The sequence below is a fragment of the Elephas maximus genome, chromosome 12 (genome assembly GCF_024166365.1).
Source record: "Elephas maximus indicus isolate mEleMax1 chromosome 12, mEleMax1 primary haplotype, whole genome shotgun sequence".
Classification (NCBI taxonomy): Eukaryota; Metazoa; Chordata; class Mammalia; order Proboscidea; family Elephantidae; genus Elephas; species Elephas maximus.
Window position 1 is genome coordinate 10171167 of NC_064830.1, and position 21007 is coordinate 10192173.

Sequence of the window (21007 nt, forward strand, 5' to 3'; positions counted from 1 at the left end):
ACCACATGGATAGAATGATAGAGAAGAATCACATGATCATTTCCATTGATGCAGATACATCGTTTGACAAAATCCAACACCCCTTCACTATTAAAAAACACTCAATAAAGTAGAAATAGAGGGGCAATTCCTCACAACGATAAAGGGCATTTTTGAAGCACCCACAGCTAACATCACACTCAATGGAGAATACTGAAAGCTTTTCCCTTAAGATCAGGAAAAATAAGGATACTGGCTCTCACCATTGCTATTTAGCACTGTGCTGGAAGCTCTAGACAAGAAAAAGAATAAAAACCATCCAAATCCAAAAGAAAGAAGTAAAACTCTGTATTGGCATATGACTTGTGATTCTACGGATAGAAAATTCCAACGAATCCACGAGAAAGCTACTAGAGCTAATAAATGAATTCAGAAAAGTTTCAGGGTATAAGGTCAACACATGGAAATCAGTCATGTTTCTACACCAGCAATGAACAAACTGAAAATAAAATTAAGAAAAAAATTCCATTTACCATAGCACCTAAAAGAATAAAACTACCTAGGTATAAATTTAAGCAGGATAATTAAAGGCGTGTACATTAAAAACAATAAAATAATGCTGAAAGAAATTAAAAGAAGATCTACATAAATGGAAAGACATTCTGTGTTCATGGTCTTAATATCGTTAAGATGTCAATATTACCTAAAGTGACCTAGAGATTCAAGGCAATCTCTACCAAAATTTCAACAGATTTTTTGCAGAAATGAAAAGCTGATCCTCAAATTCATATGGAATTGCAAGGGCACAGGAATAGCTAAAACAATCTTGAAAAAGAAGAACGAAGTAGGACTCATACTTCCCAATTTCAAAATGTACTATAAGGCTACAGTCATCAAAACATTCTGGTACTAGTATAAAAATAGGCACAAAGACCAATAGAACTCAGAGTCCAAAAATGAACCCATACATCTAAGGATACTGATTTTCAACAAAGATTCTAAGTCCATTTAATGGAGAAAGAATAGTCTCTTCGACAAATGGTGCCGGAGCAACTGGCTCTTCATATGCAAAAGAATGAAACTGGAGTCACACCTTACACCACAGACAAAAACTAACTCCAAATAAATGAGGGGCCTAAATATAAAAATTAAGACCATAAAACTCTTAGAAAAAAATAGGGACAAATCTTCAGAACCTTGTTTTTGATAGTGGATTCTTAGATATGACACTAAAAGCATGAGCAACAAAAGAAGAAATATATAAATTGGACTTCATCAAAATTAAAAACTTTTGTGCATCAAATGACTTTATCAAGAAAGTGAACAGACAGCCTACGGAATGGGAGAAAACATTTGCTAACTGTCTGTCTGATAAGGGCTTAAAATAGACTCGACGGCAATGGGTTTGTTTTTGTTTTTTTTTTTTAGTAGGATGGCTACCATCAAAAAGAAAGAAATAATAACAAGTGTTGTCCAGGATATGGATAAATTGGAATCTTTGAATGCTTTTGGTGAGAATGTAAAATGGTGTAGCAGCTGTGGAAAACAGTTTGGTGGTTTCTCAAAAAACTAAACGTAAAGTTACCATATAACCCAGTAAGTCCACTAGGTCATACCCCTGAAAACAAATACTTGTACATCAATGTTCACCATACATCATTCACAAGAGCCAAAAGGTGGAAACAACTTCAGTGTCCACGGAAAGACGAAGGTATAAACAGGATGTGGTATATTCATACAATGGAATATTATTCACCATAAAGAGAAATGAAGCTCTGATGCATGCTTATGACATGAATGAATCTTGAAAGCATTATGCTAAATGAAATAAGCCAGACACAAAAGTACACATATTGTATGATCCTACTTACATGAAATATCCAGAATCGGCAAATGCATAGAGACAAAAGTTTATTTGTGGTTACCAGGGGTTAGAAGTAGGCAGGAATAGGAAGTTATTGCTTAAGGGGTACTGAGTTTTTGTTTGGCTTGATGAAAAATTTCTGGAAACAGTGGTAATGGTTGCACAACATAGTGACTATAATTAATGTCACTGAATTGTACAATTAAAAATGGTTAAAATGACAAATTTTTGTTATATATATTTTACCACAATAAATTTTTTAAAAATAATGATATTATAGTAATGGCATCTCTATTTACTGGGCAACACCATGTGCCAGGAACAGAAGCAACTGAGTATCATATATTACCTTACGTAATCCTCACAACAGCTTCTGAGACGGTTTTATTAGCCTGTTTTACAGGTACGTGAACTCCTAATAAACATCATTTTTAACAGTTGTCCGATATTTAATTGTACGCATATAGTATCACTTGTTGTTGTTAGATGTCGTCGAGTCGGTTCCGACCCTATGTACAATAGACAGAAACACCGCCCAGTCCTGCACCAACCTCACAATCATTGATATGTTTGAACCCATTGTTGTAGCCACTATGTCAATCCAACTCATTGAGAGTCTTCCTCTTTTTCAATGACCGTCTACTTTATTTAACTATAATCCTACAACGTCTTCCATGAAATCGTCACAATACAGGACGTGCAGTGTCACAAGTCTTGTTATGAGGCCAACACACAGTCCACCAGATGCACTGTTTGGGGCGGTCTACCTACCATCGACTGATGAATAAGTCTCACATGACTCAAAGATTTTCTTGTTAGACCAAAAGTGGGCACTACAGAACCTTATTAGCTCAACAGAACCTATATTTTTAAAGATATTTTATAATTTATAAACGTGGAATAGAAAATGTTGGAACTTTTCATCATGAACAGTATGGCACCAAATGAGATTTGATTGTCTATGCTTAACATATAGTACACTCAGGTAAGGGGAGGCAGAAGTAAAAAACACATGAAATACTAACTTGTTCCGTTTAAGTCAACCATTAAGCCATGCTGCACATGCTCCTGAATAAGCTGCAACGTCCTTTCAAATATTTCTCCTGCTCTTGCTTGTTCAACAGTGTAAGGGTCTCTTGGATACCGGAACAAGGCCAGCAAATCACTTGGAGAGCGAGGACGGCTACGGGGAGTTTAGAGAGGAAAAAAAGAGAAAATACAACTCAAATAAAAAAAAATTACTGAAGATGAAAATCCCTAATACCCAAAAACATAATCACTGCTATTTTAATATTTCTGTAGCTACCTTTATACAGACGTAATATGGTGATATACTGCACTTATCCAAAGCGGAAGGCAAAAAAACAAGAACAGACAGACAAAAACCAAAAGACACTAAAAACAAATCATTAATTACATCAGCAGAGAAAAACATACGTATTCCATTTTAATTCAAATGGAGAAAAACTCTTTGAATTGCTAACATGAGATAAATACATGAACGGCTTTCAAAATATTTTTGTTTTTGCCAAATCGTTTAGGAACAAGCCAAGAGAATGAGCTAATTTTTTTTTTTTTTTATTTGTGAGTCAGAGTTCCACTTCTATTTGGAAAATAGATGTCTTTCTGTTATCTTAACCCCCAGAAAATAGTCAGATGCCCGTGTTGTCTGTGATTTTTAAATGAAAACAGTTTGTTCTACAGATGTAACAGAGGTCAAAGATTTGTGTAGTAGAATTGCATGCATTCTTTAGATCCTGAAAGTGCAGGGACTGAGGGTCAGAAGCCTGCCTGCATCTCCACAGTACCTGTCAAACAAATGCGTGCGGGTGGAATTTATAGCTCTGTCAACAGTCGCAATTGCTTCAACAATTGATGTGGCTACAAATGGGTCTCCATTTCGACTGACGTCAGGAACTAGGAAAACACAAAGTTGCATATTACCAGGAAAGAAAAATACTATATAAGTTACTCATAAAATAACGTCTAGACACTACATCATTTAGACTTATGGCACACTTTTCTCCAAATGTTATTCTAGTTTTCAAACCAAAGCTTGAACTATTTTATCACAAATTCAACTGGAAGCTATTTTTAGATGGTGTGGAAATTACAGACTTTTTAATTTTTGAAATCATGTGTTACCCTGTAAAAGGACGTGGAAAAGTAGGTGTAACATAAAACGCTGAGGTTCTTACAACAGCGAAGCATGACAGTCTAACTAACGGGTATGTTAGCTCAGGCCAACCTGGGTGGACAGAGAGCGGTCAGTGACGGTGTTTTAACTTCAGGTGCATTCTGGGTTTTCTTCTTCTATTTCTCCTCTCCACCAGCTCATACGCTACTGCTGTCTAAAAAGCCTGTAATTTGAACCAGGAACCATCAGCTCCTGGCCCAAAGGCATGAAAAGCAAGCTTGTTTTGCTCCTGTCACCCACAAACTTCTCCGATGCTACCAAGGCTGTCCGCTCCAAAGCTACAAGATAAATGCAGTGAAAATGAGAACAAGTGTTTCATTCTCTTCAGTCTTGGTCATGGAGGCTGAAGGTTCTGGAGCTACCATTTTTTGTTTCCATCAATCAGCCGCCAAACAAATCTATTCTTTCTTCAGGGTACTTCCTAGTTGACCTTCTGCTATGCCACTGCAGACACGCTAGGCCAGGCCTCCCTCCCTTCATCCAGAGATCCTGACGGCAATTCCCCATCTGACTTCTTCCCCTGGAAACTTCCCTGCGTACTCGGGACCAGAATCATACTGGGGATGGAGGAAGACAGTAATGCTTGCCAAATATTCCATGGACTCGCCTACATTTCTCAGCTCCATTAGTCAGAATCGCTTCAAAGGCAACTAACTAACAACAACAACATGCAGCTGGGCAGCAACATGTGACTAGTTCTGGTCAATGGGCTGTCAGCAGAATTGATCTTTCACTTCTAGGTCAAAGCACAAAATCCTATGGGGCAGTTCTACTCTGTCCTACAGGGTTGCTATGGGTCAGAATGGACTTTACAACAGTGGGTTTGGTTTGCATTGGGTTACTAAATTTTAGTCGAGATAAAAAGAGCAATAATAATAACGATGATAGTCAATATCCACTGAGTGTCTGCCATGTCATTAATATACCAAAGAGCCATATGAGCTAATAATTAGTTTTATATACATCTTACAATAAGGAAACTAAGCCTTAGAGTACATGACTTACCCAAGGTCACACAATCCATTGGCTTACCTTCTAAGCCAGTGCTGTCCAATAAATGTTCTGTTGATGAAAATGTTCTATATTTGCACATGTGGCTATTGAGGAGTTGAACTGTAATAAGGGCTACAGTTTTAAATTGTAATTGATTCTAATTAACTTATATTTAAATTTAAATAGCCACATGTGGCTAGTGGCCTACCATATTGGATGGCACAGTAATTGTCCTGCCAAATAATTTACCTTTCTTTTATTCTCCAAAAACATTACTTTTTAAATCTTATTTATGAAGGAAGTAGTGGCAGTAGCACTAGTGGCAGCAGGAGTAATAATATCGCCTAATATTTATTATTTCCAAACGTGCCGGGCTCACAACAATCCTGTGCTATAGCTCCACTATCACTTATTTTCACAGATGGGGAAGCCGAGATTCAGAGGGCTTACAAAACCCACACAAGGCCAACAGGCAGCGAGTGCTGGAGCCAGTACACAGACATGGCCTTGTTCACTGAAAACCAAATTATAACAGTGAATAAATTAAAACATACATGAAAAAAGGACATCAAAACCCTCTGTTTAGTCCATGTTCCTTGGAGGAAAAAGTGTCGGTAGTAACTTCTTCTACAAATCCTTACAGAATTTTCTCTCTGTACACACATACGGATACTTCTATCTACCCAGCCATAAAAATGGGATCGCACTATGCATGGTATGCGGTAACCTGCTTATTTTCATTTAAAACTATATCATTGATATTTTTTTACATGATCTGTATCATTTTCATGGCCCCTCAGTAATCCCCTTTAAAGGTATCACTTACTTAACCAGTCTTCTATTTTTAACATTTAGACTGTTTCCATCTTAAGTACACACACAACTTACCCTTTAGTCTCCTGACGATATTGTCTCATTACTACTTTCCTCTTATCATTTATTCTTCACTTAATATTTGTAAAGCAGCAAGAACTTACTGTATAAATAACTCCCTTCCAGCCAATCTTGAATGCTTAACTATTGAATTGGCTCTTGCCAGGTCACCAACATTTCCTTCACTTGACTTCTGAGATACACTTACTTCTGGTTTTCCTCCTGCCTCACCAGGACTCCTTCTCTGTCTCAGTGTCTCTCTTGCACACTCTTGCTCTATCTCTCTTCTTCTGACCAACAGGTACACAGAGTTGGATTAATTATAATCCTTGCTTCCTCATGCATACTGATCACTGACCCATTTTGGGGTGTCTTTTTGCTGGCTTCTCTTTCTTTGACAGATGTCTAACTGCCAGAGAACCCCAGGGCATAATAATCAGTGGTTTTGTCTATCTGGAAACCCTGGTGGAGTGGTGGTTAAGAGCTATGGCTGCTAACCAAAAGGTTGGCAGTTCGAATCCACCAGGCGCTCCTTGGAAGCCCTGTGGGGAAGGTCTACTCTGTCATATAGGGTCGCTGTGAGTCAGAATCAGCTCGAGAGCAATGGTTTTGTTTTTGTTTTGTTTTTTGGTTTCTTCCATCTACAGCCTCTCCCTAGGTGATCTCATTTGATCTCATGGTTTTAATGTTCTCAAGTTTATATCACCAGCCCTGATCTTTCCCTTGAGCTCCAGACTTGTATATCCCATTGCTTACTCAGGCATTTCAAACTTATCGTGTTCAAACAGAACTCTTGATTCTCATCTTCCCCCAAACTGGCTCCTAGCCTGATGATCTCTACCTTCCAATACACAGTACCTAAATAGCTCAGGCAAAAACCCAAGTGTGATCCTCGATTCTACTTTCCCACCTCTGAGAGGCCACCCATTAGCCCATCCTGTCAGATCCGCTAGGTAATATGTCCAGAATCCAGTCAATTATTGCCTCCACTGCTACCAACGCTGGTGTAAGTCAGTAACTTCTCTCACTGGGACCAGAATCCTCATCTCATTTTCTTCTTTCACATTTAACCCCTTGCAATTTTTTACCCATCGCAAAAAAAAGTAATCTTCTAGAAATATAAGTTGACTTACAGCTCTCCCCTACTGGGAACTGTCCAATGACTTCCAATGATGATTAGAATAAAAATCGAATTCCACAGTATGACCAGCAAGGCCCACAGGACTGGCCATTTTCTCTCCAGCCTTTTCTCCCTGTGCTGATCCTCTTACAGAAGCCTATTGCTCTCACCACCCTGGCTTTCAGCTTGTTCTTAGGGCATCATACCTGCTATTCCCTCCAACCAGATTGCTCCTCCCCAGGTTCCATGTGGCTTCATTTTTCTCATAATTTACTTATTCCAGGAGGTCTTCCTTGACCATCTTATCTAAAAAAGACCTCCTCCATCTCTCTCTAACCCTAGGAGAGCTAAGGAGATTTCTACAAAAGGGATATTTGAGCATGATGGGGCTTACCTGGTGTTATGGACTGAACTGTGCCCCCCAAAAATACGTGTTGTAAATCTTAAACCCTATACCTGAGAATGGGTTTTCTTTGTTACGGTAATGAGGCAGTGTCTTAAATCAATCTCTTTTGAGATATTAAAGAGCAGATTGAGGAAGTAGCTAAGCAAGCAAGCACAGATAGTACAAGATAGATGTCACGTCACATGAGATCTCCAAGGAACCAAGAAACAGAAGCTGTAAAGAGACAAGGACCTTCCTTCAGAGCCAAAAGAGAGAGGAAGCCAACAGAGAGAGAGCAGGCATACTGAATTCAGACTTCTAGCCTCCTAAACTATGAGCAAATAAATTTCTGATCATTAAAGCCACCACTTATGGTATTTCTGTTACAGTGGCACTAGAAAACTAAGACCCCCAGTGAAGTTAGGTATTCTAGTATAGGCCAAAGCACAAGCAAGGGCTAAGTGCCACACGGGGTACGCAGGTTCTAGGAGGCATATGGCTAAAACTAAGGGTACACAGAGAGCTGGGGAGATGGACTATGCAGCTGGTGACATGCAGGTTGGGGACAAACTGTAAGGACTTGATGCAACGTTAAAGGGTTTGGATTTTATCCTAGTATTAACAGAAAGCATGAAGAAATAGGAGCAACATGTAATGAGACTTATTTTTGTAGAAAAATGACTCTGGAGATTATGTGCAGATACACTAGAATGGTGTGAGGCCTGCTGCAATAACCTGGACAAAATACAACAAGCACCAGGGTAAGACAGGGGCAGCGGGCAGAGAATGCAAGAGGGAATAGAATGTGGAGGCAGAATCAACACGATTCTAGGACTACTGACAGGCCTTAGGGAAAGGGAACTGCTGATGGTTATCTAGAGGTTTATACTGAAAGACACTGAGGACCTAATACACCCCAGCAGTACGCAAGGCCATACTCAATAGAAAGAAAAAGCACAGCTAAGGAGCATATAATTTTTTTTACAGCAATAACTATATCACTTTTGCCAAAAGATGACTGTAAATTATATATTTAAACAGTATAGGATTTGAATGACCACGAAACTAAACCACCAAATGATTGAACAAGGAAAGTTTTACCAAGTGAATAGACCACAGTGGCTTGCAGAATCTCCAAAGAAGAGCAGAAAGAATGAGGGCCTGGGAGACTGAGCCTGGCCCGGCCACTAACTGAGCTTTATAACACTGGGCAAGCTGCCTCTCTGGGTCCTTGGTTTCCTCACTTGTAAATTCACGATGTGTTCTCTTCTAAAAACAATTCTTAAAATTCTCTACTAATTAACCTGCCATTACATGGGAAGGCTGAGTATTTTCTTTCAGTTGCCTCTGACACCATTAAGTTTATGGGAGTTATAAAAGACTCTGTGAGCCCGTGTAATCTTACCGTTCACACTCAGGACCATACTAACTGAGGCATAGCCAATGGTGTTCCGGGCCACACACTCATAACGGCCTGCATCCGCTGTTCCAACATCATTGATGGTCAAGAATCCCTCAGGGTTAATGTGGAATTTTCCACTCTCTGTTACCTGAACCCCATCCTGGAGCAAAATGAATAATAATAACAATCGGAATTAGAATTAGAGGTTTTTGTTTTTTGGGGCGAGGGGCAGGAATACCATTTGTTAGGCCTTTCCAAATGGAAATGTCTTAAGGATTTGGCTCAGATCTTTCCAAAATTAGAGAGTGAAATTTAATATAATTCGACCAATACCAATACAGTGGAATAAACTTTCTTAAGCATTTACCCTTTGCTGAGGTCAAAGCTGGATGCAAAAGATACAAAGAGGAATGAGACAGGCTGTACTGGACAGAGTTTTCCAGGACAGTGGTGGTGGTGTTGGGGGGCGTGGGGAGGATCCACATGGTAATCTCCATAGGATAAATGCATAAGATATAGGATAAAATATGGTATGAATGCTGGGGCGCAATGGAAGCAATGGCCTCTAATAAAAACAGCCTATGAAATGCTCCCTGAAAGAGACAACAGTAGAGCTGAGACTTACAAGATGACTTGGAGCCGAAGAAGGAACAGGTGAGTGTTCCAGGCCCAGGTAGGAGCCAGGACAAACACACAGGTGTGTATGCAGAAAAGAAGACATGTATGGTTTGGGTACAGGCTGAGAGGTAAGGCAAGGCAGGCTGTGAGATAAAGCTAGTGGGGCAGGCAGGGGGCAGGTACAGAGGCCCTTAGACTCCATGCTTCAGAATTTGCACTTTATTCAGTGGGTGATGGGAACCATTAACATGATCATCTCTGATCATTTCCATATTAAAGCAATTGTTTGCATTTTTTAAGTACAGTGAAGAATTTTTATATCAGGCTTGATAAAAAACAAACACAAAAAACTGAAACAACAACAAAAGCCTTCCTGACTCTATGGATTATGTGACCTTGGATCTAATCACAGGTTTTTCTTTGCTTTTGTCACTGGGGAAACCCTGGTAGCACAGTGATTAAGAGCTATGGCTGTTAACCAAAAAGGTTGGCAGTTCGAATCCACCAGGTGCTCCCTGGAAACCGTATGGGGCAGTTCTACTCTGTCCTGTAGGGTCGCTACGACCCTGTAGGGTCGCTATGAGTTGGAATTGGTTTTGTTGTCACTGGGAAGGATATGAAAAGGACAATGTCCAGAGTTTGGCTGTTTTGTTTTCGTAAGTCAGGACACCCTCAGAATTTCTTCAACTCAAAAGTTTACAATTTGAACATTTTGTTCTTTTTCCTGGTATAAAAAATCTGTAGAAGAAATAGGCAGGTACTAGCTCCCCTCACTTAATAAAACTTCCTACAACAGAAGTAGAGTCTGAATGGCTCTTCTGTGCTCTGAAGACAAGGCAGCACCCAAGATTTATTACCTTATTCCATGTTATGACTGGCTCAGGCTCACCCTGGGAACTGCATGGAATCTGGACATTGGTGCCAACTTCCACGGTCATATCACTTGGAATGCTGGCAAACACTGGGGTAACTACAAGGCAAGGGACATGCGACTGAAAAATGTGCAGAAACCATGAAAACTTGAAATTTATACAAAAAAAAAGCACAAGCACGCTTTCCCTCAATCAGGCCAGATCCAACAGCACTGAGAACTATTCGGCACAGGTACCAGGCCCTTTCTCTAATCTCCTAACTGCTTCTTCACTTAATGACAAAGCTAAAACGGACAAGAGATCATCTGCCCAACTACTCACCCCATAATCCAACACTCTTCACAACATGAGCTCTGGTGTTTGAAGAGTACAGTCAACGCTAACTCCTCACCGCTCCTGAGCTAACAGCCCCAGTGCCTCTGACATATCCCAAAGATCAGCCTATGCTGAGTGCTCTCAGCACCTCCCACACCTTCGTCCCCCACCCCCACCCACTACCCACACCACAGGGAGCCATGGCGGCCAGGGACAGTCTCTGAGCATATGCTGAGGAGCATAATGAACTCTGCAGAGAGTTTGATTAGAGGAAGAAAATACATAGTTAGACAGAAGTAGCTTTTCTCTTCTGAAAAGTTAAGAAAGTTGGCTAAATATGATAAAGTTCTGGGTGGTTTTTTAAAATCAGTTCTACTCCATGTGTTCTCCCCGGGAACAGGCCGAGTGTTTTTAGCCACCCCAAATTCTATCAAGTCAGGAACCACAATGGCAAACCTCATAAAGCCCAGAGCCAACAAAGCCGGGTTGAGTTTTCAACAATCTGTTGATAAGAAACAAGAGGGGAGCCCTCTCTCAAAGTCCCAAAGCATTTCACATGTCAACAAAGAGTCATGATGGAATTCAAATGCCCTTAATCCCACCCCACTCTTCTCACTCTCCTGACCTCACAGGTCTGATTTTCAGTACAATGGGCTCTGGGTTATAAAGCAGCCTTGGCCGCCTCATTTCTAGGAGCCGCTTGGGCTTTAGCTGTCTGTGCTTGGAGACATTACTTAATCTTCTTTATCCTGATTCTATCAAAAAAGATATGAGGTAACTAAAAGTCTTCTAGAACAGGCTAGACAAAAACAGGCAAACAGCACATCCAAAAAGGACGAAGAAAAAGCAGGAATCAAATCATCAGACGGCAAACAGGAGAAAAACACAACTGGGCCTCAGTGAGCTGGCTTTACGAAACCCTTTGCTACTTAAAGGCTCATCTTAGAAAAGATTCGTATGAAACAACCCTCTTCTAAAGTAATATTAATTACCGCAGTCGATCTAAAAACCTGATCGGTCTCACTTTAACAAGTCAGCCTTATCAGAATTACATTTGAGCATCCTTAAAAAAAATAAATCTTTTCACTAGCTAAAGTGAATGGGATCTAACGAGATGCTATTTAAACACTTTAGGAATACAAGTATAAGTGACATGAAAAAATACAAAAACGGAAGAGTAAAATTCTTCTAATTAACAGTAAAACTAATATCGGCAGTATCAGAACAAATCAACTGAGTACAATACAAAGGAATGGGACACGGACCTCTTGGCTGTACCGTCAAATGTGCCACAACCCTCTGGGAGCCAATGATGTTGACAGCCTGGCACTCATACTGCCCCTGATCATGAAGAGCAACTCCGGAGATCCGCAGCGTGCCCGATGACAACACCAGGTGCCGTCTGTCTACGGAGAGTTGACTCCCTGAAATGCAGAGGTGGTATCTGAGTTATTATTTCCCCTCTACAGTACACAATTCGTCATTGATGTTAATTAAAGGTCCAAAAAAAAAAAAAAAAAACGAACAAATCAAACTCATTGCTGTCAAGTCAATTCCAACTCACAGGTATCCTATAAGACAGAATAGAACTGCCCCATAGGGTTTCCAAGGTGGATTCGAACTACCAACCTCTTGGTTAGCAGCCAAGCTCTTAACCACTGTGCTACCAAAACCAAAATCCAAACCCATGGCCATCAAGCCAATTCCAACTCTTAGTGACCCTATAGGACAGAGTAGAGCTACCCCACAGAGTTTCCAAGGAATGCCTGGTGGATTGGAACTGCCAACCTTTTAGTTAGATGACGCTGCTCTTAACCACTATGCCACCAGGGTTTCCCTGTGCTACAAGGGCTCCTAATTAAAGGTAACAACCAAAAAACCAAACCCACTGCCGTCGAGTCGGCTCCAACTCATAGCGACCTTATAGGCAGGAGGTGAAAAACTCAGGGGTTAAGGAGAAATGCATCGGAGTCTGGCAGTATGAGCCACGACATGGAATAATTTACCCTAGCCCCCCCTTTCCCTCCAGTAAGCAAATAATTCATTCAGCAAACTTTCATTAAATGTCCTTAAGATAAGCCATACATAAGCTGTGTGCAACCAACACAGGGATAAATAAATACAGTCTCTGACTCCCACGTAACTCACAGTAAGGGGGACGAGAGGCACAAACAGGAGAGAGCGCTGCGACGCACGCACTGAATAAGAATAAACTAGGATGACATGGGGACTCAGTTTGTGTTTGCTTCTTTACTTGTGTCCCAGAGGAGGCAGGAGATTCAGGAAGCCCGGGGTCTGAAATCTTACCTCCTTTCGTCCATGCAATGACTGGCTGTGGATAGCCCTTTGCTTCGCACTGGAAATCAACTGTCTGGCCCTCGATAACAGTCCTGTCTTGAGGTGTCACAGTGAACTGAGGAAGAGCTTCCAGAAGTGAAAACATTCAAAACATGAAATTTAAAAAACAGCAGTAGGTAAAAAGGCTACACATCAAAGCTAACATTAGCAATTTTTCTTCACCCTAGGGAAGCATGCTTCCATTTAAAAAAAAAAAAAAGTTCCCACGGAGTCAATTCCGACTCATAGCGACCCTATAAGACAGAGTAGAGCTGTCCTATACAGCTTCCAAGGGTACCCCGTGGATTCGAACCGCCGACCTTTTGGTTAGCAGCCGTAGCACTTAACCACTATGCCACCAGGGTTTCCTATAATTCCATTAGTGACAAGAAAACGATCAGAGTTGTAACAGGACATTTTACTGCTGAATACACAATTGATGAGAAGATAAGAATGGAAAGATTTACCTCGTTCCTCAGCTTAAATTAATATGTGCAAATGATGAACAAAATATCATCTAGTACATCTGTGTTTACCGACAGAAGTTTTTATTTATTATTGTTGTTGTGAAGTGCTGTCGGGTCAGTTCCGACTCATAGCAACCCTATAGACAGAGCAGAATTGTCCCATAGGGCTTCTCAGGAGTGGCTGGTGGATTCGAACTGCTGACCTTTTGGATAGCAGCCAAGCTCTTAACCATTGCACCACCAGGGCTCCGTTTTATTATTATTGGGTGAAAAAAGCAAGTTAGAGAACAGCATGTCCAGTATGATTCCATTTTTATGAAAATAGCCATCACTACAACAAAGAGTAAAGACCACATAACATGGATACGTTGCTATACGTGCTACAGGTGCATAAAAAGAACTATCAAGATGGATTAACAACAGACTGCTGTCCCTGGAGGCAAGAAACGGGTCGATGAGAAAGGAGCAGGGAAAGAAAAACATTCTTTATATTTTGCACTTTAGTATTGTTTTAATGTTTTCTAACAAACACCTCATTTTCCAATTTATTTAAAAACTAAAAAACCCATTTTTATAGTCAACTAAGCAGTCTGGAAACACATAGCAAAAGTCTTTAAAATTTAAAAAATAAAAAACACACTCCCAGAATTTTATGTCCAAAAATCGGTCCCTGCAAAGCATTCAAAGATGCATACGCAAGGCACACTGACTAATTCAATCTATGTGTGGGCAGACACACATTCATTTACTCCACAGATATTTATACATGCCAGGTGCTTTAGCTGCTAGGGATGATCACGACTGGAAAAAACAAAGACCCTCTAATAACGGAGCTTCTAATCAGAAAATAAAAAAAAAAATCACCAAGTCATACCTAATAAGGCAAATGGTGGTAGTATGATTTGACAAAAATGAAACAAGGTAGGGAGAACACAGAGTACTAGGATGGGGATGGAAACCAGGACAGGGCTTGCTTCTAGAATGGTCACAAATAAGACAAGAGGGTAAGCCATGTGGATACACTGACCCAAATAATCTGTCTTTACTTCTACTGCTTACCTTGCACAATGATATGAGCAGTGGCATGGATGCTATCGATACTGTTGGACGCAAAACACATGTACTCCCCACTGTCTTCCTGTATGACGTTCTGTATATAAAGGCCACCAGAAGGAGTGGTATTTACTCTAGGATCAGCCGGTAAAGGTGTTCGGTCACCTTTCGTCCAGGTGATGCGTGGTTGAGGGTGACCTGTGGCACTGCATTCCAACGTGACACTTTCTCCCACCAACACTTCCGTGTTCTGTGGCTGTATTACGAATGTGGGTCGAGCTGTCCCAATTAAAAAAAAAAATCTGAATTAATTTCTTCCAGTTAAACAATAGCTCCTTGAAGCATTCTATTTTAAGGCTCCTCACTCTACATAATTTACCTCCAAAACTAGCAAACCGAACACAAAAGTTAATTGTGTACTTTTCTTTCTTTTTTTAAGAACTGTGCAGACAGGTAAAGTGGATCATTGCCTTATGTCAAACAAAATGCAGGTACCCTGTGCACAATAAAGAATTATGATGGATTGGTAAGAGCCAAACTGCTTCTTTACATATTTACTTGACTCTGTTGAAAAGTCTAACATCTGTTCATTCTGAATGTGTTATGGAAATCTTACCAATTGTTCTTAATGACCCAAAACATTGCTTTTAAAGGCAGAGGCATTCAGAGCATATAACAAACATTACATTTGACACACAAAAAGAAAAATGCAAATTACAACTATATTAAGATAGTATTTTTCAACTCTGAATACATTTACTAATGAATTTTGTGGGTGAGTTTATGCAGAGACAGGATTCTTATACGTTATTAGTAGGAATACTGACACAACTAACCTGGAGAGTACTATGACCATATATATCAAAATTAAAAATTACTATGACCTTTTACCCAGCAATTACCCTTCTAGGAATTTATTCCATAGATAGTTTTACATGCACGTAAAATGACATGCATGCAGGTTCCCCCCCCCCCCCATATTATTTCTTCAGGTCAACAACCCTTATCCACAATTCTGAAATCCAAAAATCAAATTTTTTCACTTACTTGTTGGCAAAACTTGACGTGATCTGGCATGAGGCTATTTATAGTCTTTATTTATTCCACTTACTGTGACTATTCATTCAGGTTGCTACAGAATATGATTATATTGATTATAAAATAGTACCCAAGACTCTGCTGCCAATTTAAGTTATCACATGGATAACGCAGTATTTTACCCTTCTAAGGAAATTTCTCAAAACTCTTAATTTCAATTGACATCTGGCCTGAAGGATTTCTGGATAAAGGAGTGTGGGCTGGTGACAGCAAATATTTTTGGGAAAAAATGAAATGTACACCAAAAGAGAACTAGTTAAATAAATTATATAAATTTTGGAACTCTCGGTCCATAAAAGGCATGCTGAATATTCCTTATACATATGAAAGAGAGAAAACAATTTTTAAAAATTTGAGTGTTCAAATGAAAGGCTAGAAATAATTTTAAAATCTAGCAAGTAAAAAAAAAAAATCACTTGTCTTTCACGTGCTTTTAACTTTTCTAGCAGGATGAAGAAGAAACTACTATTAGTAATTTTGGGAGAGGGGAACTGGGGTGTGAATTGAGTGAATAATAGAAATAGCCAGGAGGGAATCTTTTCTATATGTTTTTGTTTGTTAATGTGTAAAACATAGTAATCAAATATCTAAGTAGAATAAGTAATAAAAAAATACATAAATGACATTCAATATCAGCCTTGCTAGCGATATGGCAAACTAGAGACAGTGAAGTTACTCACAGAAATAAGTAGAATACCAGTTAAAATTTGCTTTGAGGACATTTGCAGAACCTTATAAATTTGGCATTAACTAGCCTTAAACCCATTGCCATTGAGTCAATTCCAACTCATAGCAACCCTAGTACAGGGCAGAACTGCACCACATGGTTTCCAAGGAATGCCTGGTGGATTCGAACTGCCGACCTTTTGGTTAGCAGCTGTAGCTCTTAACCACTACGCCACCAGGGTTTCCTAACTAGCCTTAAGGGATGTGAAAGACAAGAGACAAAGATCAGAACCTGCCCAAGATGAGGCGCCAAATAGAAAACACTATATAAAGCTGGGTCCCCGAAGCACCATAACATCAGTATGGGAAAGTACTAGAAGTAAAGTCAACTTCCACCTACCTCCCACCCAGGGCACTATGCTGAGTAGAAAGGGAAACAGATCTTATTTACATTTTCTTAACTAAAAGCTGGTCCCCACATGGGTTTGCTGCATTACCCCACATTAGACAGAAGGAAGGTGATCTCCAATGGAAGAGCTGAGATGCAGATAAAAATAAAGGGCCAAAAAGTGCTAAGTGTATGGCCACATCTAGACAAAAACTAGGCAAGTGAAATAACAATGATGTTTTATAAGTTAAAAAAAATAATAATAATAACTCAAGTAAACTAGAAAGGGTGATTGTATTTGGGGGAGAAAGACAAAGACAGTAACTTTAGACTTTGGCAACTTAAGAACTCATATAAAATTTTCTAGGATAACTACTTAAAATAGTAGAATTTGAGTATACAACTTCCAAACCAGTAGTGGGAAATGAAAAGTAATTATTCCAAAATATGGCAAGAAACATAGAAAACGCTGGACATACAACCAAAAATAAGATGTAGATAGATAAATCTAAACACATTGGTAATTACCATACATATAAATGGACACACTTCAAGAAAATGATTGTCAGTATGTTTTGTTTTTTTTTTTTTAATTAGCTCTAAATTGTTTCTAACAAACACATTCAGACCATATGGATATAGAAAGGTTCAGAGAAAAACGATGGGAAAAAATACACCACAGAAATACTAATCAAAAGAAAAGTATTTCACCTATATTAAACCAAATTAACTTTTAAGACACAAACAAAGGTAGAAGTGTTAATGATAAAAAGTTTAATTCACCAGGAAGACAAAAATTACAAACCTTTATTCCCCCAATACAGAGCTTCAATAGATGGTGTATTTAACCCTTTATGACCCACTGAGATTTACAAGTCACTCTCTTATGACTACTATAGATTATTACTGCAGTCTAGGACAGGGGTTGGTAAACTGTTTCTGTAAAGGGCCAGGCAGTATATATTTCAGGCTTTGGGGCCACAGAGTCTACACCCATTACTCAACTCTGCCATTATAACACAAAAAAAGTCATAGACGATCCGTAAACAAGTGTGGTTGTGTTCCGATAAAACTTGTTATTGACATTAAACTTGAACTTCCTATAATTTTCATGTGTCATAAGATGGTACTCCACTTAAAAATGCTTGGCAGTCTTAGAAAAATGGGGGGTGGGCCAGTTTGGGCCCCCAAGGTATAGTTTGCTGACCCGTGGGCTAGGCTATTGGGTTTCTAAATGGCTGATTCCCTGTCTCTATAGTGACTTCCTATATACCAGACTGCAGGAGACACTTGATGTGTATGCTAGAGACCTATGTCAACATGCTCAAATTAGCATATTAAATAACGTGGCACAGTGGTTAAGAGCTCAGCTGCTAATCAAAAGGCTGGCAGTTCATATCCACTAGCCACTCCTTGGAAACCCTATGGAGCAGTTCTGCTCTGTCCTATAGGGTCGCTATGAGTCAGAATTGACTAGAGGGCAACAGATTTTTGGTTTGGTTTTTCCTAAGAAAAAAATTTCAAATCAAAGGGGTTAAATTTTGGAACTCTCGGACCATAAAAAGCATGCTAAATATTCCTGTTCCAGGGACCAACTAACCTGCTAACATAACAACTCTCCTAAATGTTTTATTATTCTCCCTTGTTCTATAACATATTCTTACAGCACTGAATCATTTTCTTCACTTTTTTGTGGTTTTTTTTCATTCCTTACACAGACAGTACAATCTCCTTATATACGGAGCTGTATCTTTTTTTTGCACAGGCTAATAGTAGTCTGAACACCTAGAAGAAAAGCTGACTTTGCAAGATGCTCAGTATCTTCTGTTAAACCTGTGGGAATATGCTCAATTAAGAACTTTGATTCAACAGCTGCATCTTCCTTTGCTTTTCTCTGAACTGAAATTTCACAGCTAGGAGTTCTCATTCATTAATATTTATCGACTCTATACTTGCAGCCCTGGCGGCACAATGGTTAAGAGCTTGGCTGCTAGACAGAAGGTCATCAGTTCAAACCCATCAGCCTTAGAAACCCTGTGGGGCAGTTCTACTCTGTCTTATAGGGTCACTGTGAACCAGAATCAACTCGATGGCTAGGGTTTGGTTTTGGGTTATGCTTGGACGTACCAAGCAATACAAAGCCAAGACTGGTTTTTAAGGAGGTAAAATTTTAAACAAAAAAACACAAAACTACTTATAATGCCATCTGTTAAGTTTTGCAAGGGCTTAAAATATAAAAAAAAAAAGACCAAGGGAAACAGAGTAGAGAATGATTTATTACACAGTGGATGTTAAGGGCAGGGGAGAAAGCTGCGCAGAGGAAGTTACAACTGCAACTTTGCCTTGAAGAATGACCTGGACTCCCCCGGCCTACACACCTGAGAATGGCCCGTAGACCCACTGAGAGTCGGGGAGTGACTTGCGCTGTTTTTACAGTAGCAACGATGGATCTAGACTGCTCCACTCCACACTTCTTTAAGAGCTTGCTCCTCTTCAGACCAAAGGTCCCAGATTAAACGGACGGATGAGAGCAAAGGCTGCAAGGCGGCAGGCCCTGGCTGATTACCCGCCACAGCTGTGTTTGGCTTGGCTTGGATGGTCTTTCTAAATTTTATGAATTAATTGCCAATATTTTAAAATTTTGCATAAAAATCCAGATGTTTGGCTACTTTCAGAAAAAGAAGATTAGAGAATCTAGCAAAATAGAGACCCTCATCACCAAATGGCAACAAAAGGCTGTGCTGAGTAGTTGCCTCCTTCAGATGGGGGGTGAGTGGGTGGTGTCACCGGGTGTTCATACAGCCTCTTCAGTCTTCCACAGCTCCCCCTGGACTCCCTGTGCTCATGCCATCACCTGCCTTGACGGCGTAGATGCCCCTGGATTAGGGCTGACTATAACAAAGCAAGTCCAATAATGAAGAACTCGTGACACCGTGCTTCAAAAGCCACGTCAGCCAACCCCGGTATATAAATAGGAACTTCAACTCGAGACTTTAGCAATTAGTATTATTTTGTTGAGTTGGGGCGAAAGGAAAAGAAGGAAAGGGCTAGGAAGGAAAGACAATTCTAGAAGGAGCCTGTTACATGAAGATGTTACGTACCTGGAGATCCAAAGTACCTGAGGGTCACCTCTTGTGTTTTCACTTCTCCTGCCACATTTTTCGCCATGCACTGGTAAATCCCCTCATCTGTCTCCTGAGTGTTTTGAATCATCAGAGTTCCATCGTCCAATAAGTTTAAACGGGAATCTGTTTTCATGCTCAGCTCGTTACTGTCAAGGCAAAAAGCTGACAGACTCAACATTTTAAGGCACACGGAAACTCACCAGCCCCAGTGAAAGGTTTTTTGGGACCAAGAATGGGATTCCAGCATTCCAGAGAGAACGCTGAGCACCTCAGAGAGGCAGAGCGGGAATGCCTTGGCTTCTCAGGACCTTTTTCTCTGAATAGCCTCTGTCTTATTGACATTTTTAGGAAAAGTGCCTATGTATTCGCATCTCTGATTAATTCATATATTCACTTTTATTATTTATATGTTCAATCTAGATCTATGTGTTTTAAAGCCATAATTCTGAAGGGAAAACTATAAAGATAGAAAAAAAAATTCAGCTAGTCATCTAGTGCTGCTATAAAAGAAATACCATAAGTGGGTGGCTTTAGCAAGAAGAAACTTCTTTCTTCACAGTAAAGTAGGCTAATTGTCCCAGTTCAGGGCGTCAGCTCCAGGGGAAGGCCTTCTCTGTTTGTTGGCCCTCTTATCAGTCTTTTTCAGGCTAGCAGCTTCTCTGCGCAAGTACCCTGGGTCCAAAGGACACGCTCTGGTCCCCGCGCTGCTTTCTTGGTGGTATGAGGTCCCCCACTCTCTGCTTACTTCCTTTTCTTTTTTATCTCTTGTAAGATAAAAGGTAGTGCAGGCCACACCCCAGGGAAACTCCCTTTACATTGGATCAGGGATGTGACCTTCCTAAGGGTGTTACAATCCCAACCTAATCCTCTTTAACATAAAATTACAATCTCAAAATGGAGGACAACCACACAATACTGGGAATCAGGGCCCAGCCAAATTGATACACACAATTGGGAGCGCATAATTCAATCCATGGCAGTAACATTTTCCTTTGTTTGAGACAAACAGATGAAAGACAAAGGAGTAGGAACATATTTTTACATTACCAAAAGCAATGTAAATATATATATATATATATATATATATATATATACATATTTTAAGTAACATCTACAAGCTTCTGAGTGCTTCTGTTTCAAAATATACAATAAGCCAGTGGTACTGCTCCAGCTGCCATTGAGAGCTCATCTGCCCAGATGTGTAATTCCCAGGACACTAATCTCTTGATCCTCCACATGACTGGTGAGTCCTCTG

At 39.9% G+C, this 21007-nt stretch overlaps 1 protein-coding gene across 1 annotated transcript in view; it reads right to left on the reverse strand.

Moving 5' to 3' along the window:
* PXDN (peroxidasin) overlaps positions 1–21007 on the reverse strand; it is a 144467-nt gene that overhangs the window by 30952 nt on the left and 92508 nt on the right. The window contains exons 9-16 of the mRNA XM_049902573.1: positions 19729–19898; positions 14482–14754; positions 12926–13042; positions 11884–12042; positions 10289–10401; positions 8817–8973; positions 3652–3760; positions 2869–3026 (exon numbers count right to left, since the gene is read on the reverse strand). Coding sequence (XP_049758530.1) covers positions 2869–3026; positions 3652–3760; positions 8817–8973; positions 10289–10401; positions 11884–12042; positions 12926–13042; positions 14482–14754; positions 19729–19898 — 1256 coding nt within the window. The remainder of the gene's footprint in view (positions 1–2868; positions 3027–3651; positions 3761–8816; positions 8974–10288; positions 10402–11883; positions 12043–12925; positions 13043–14481; positions 14755–19728; positions 19899–21007) is intronic.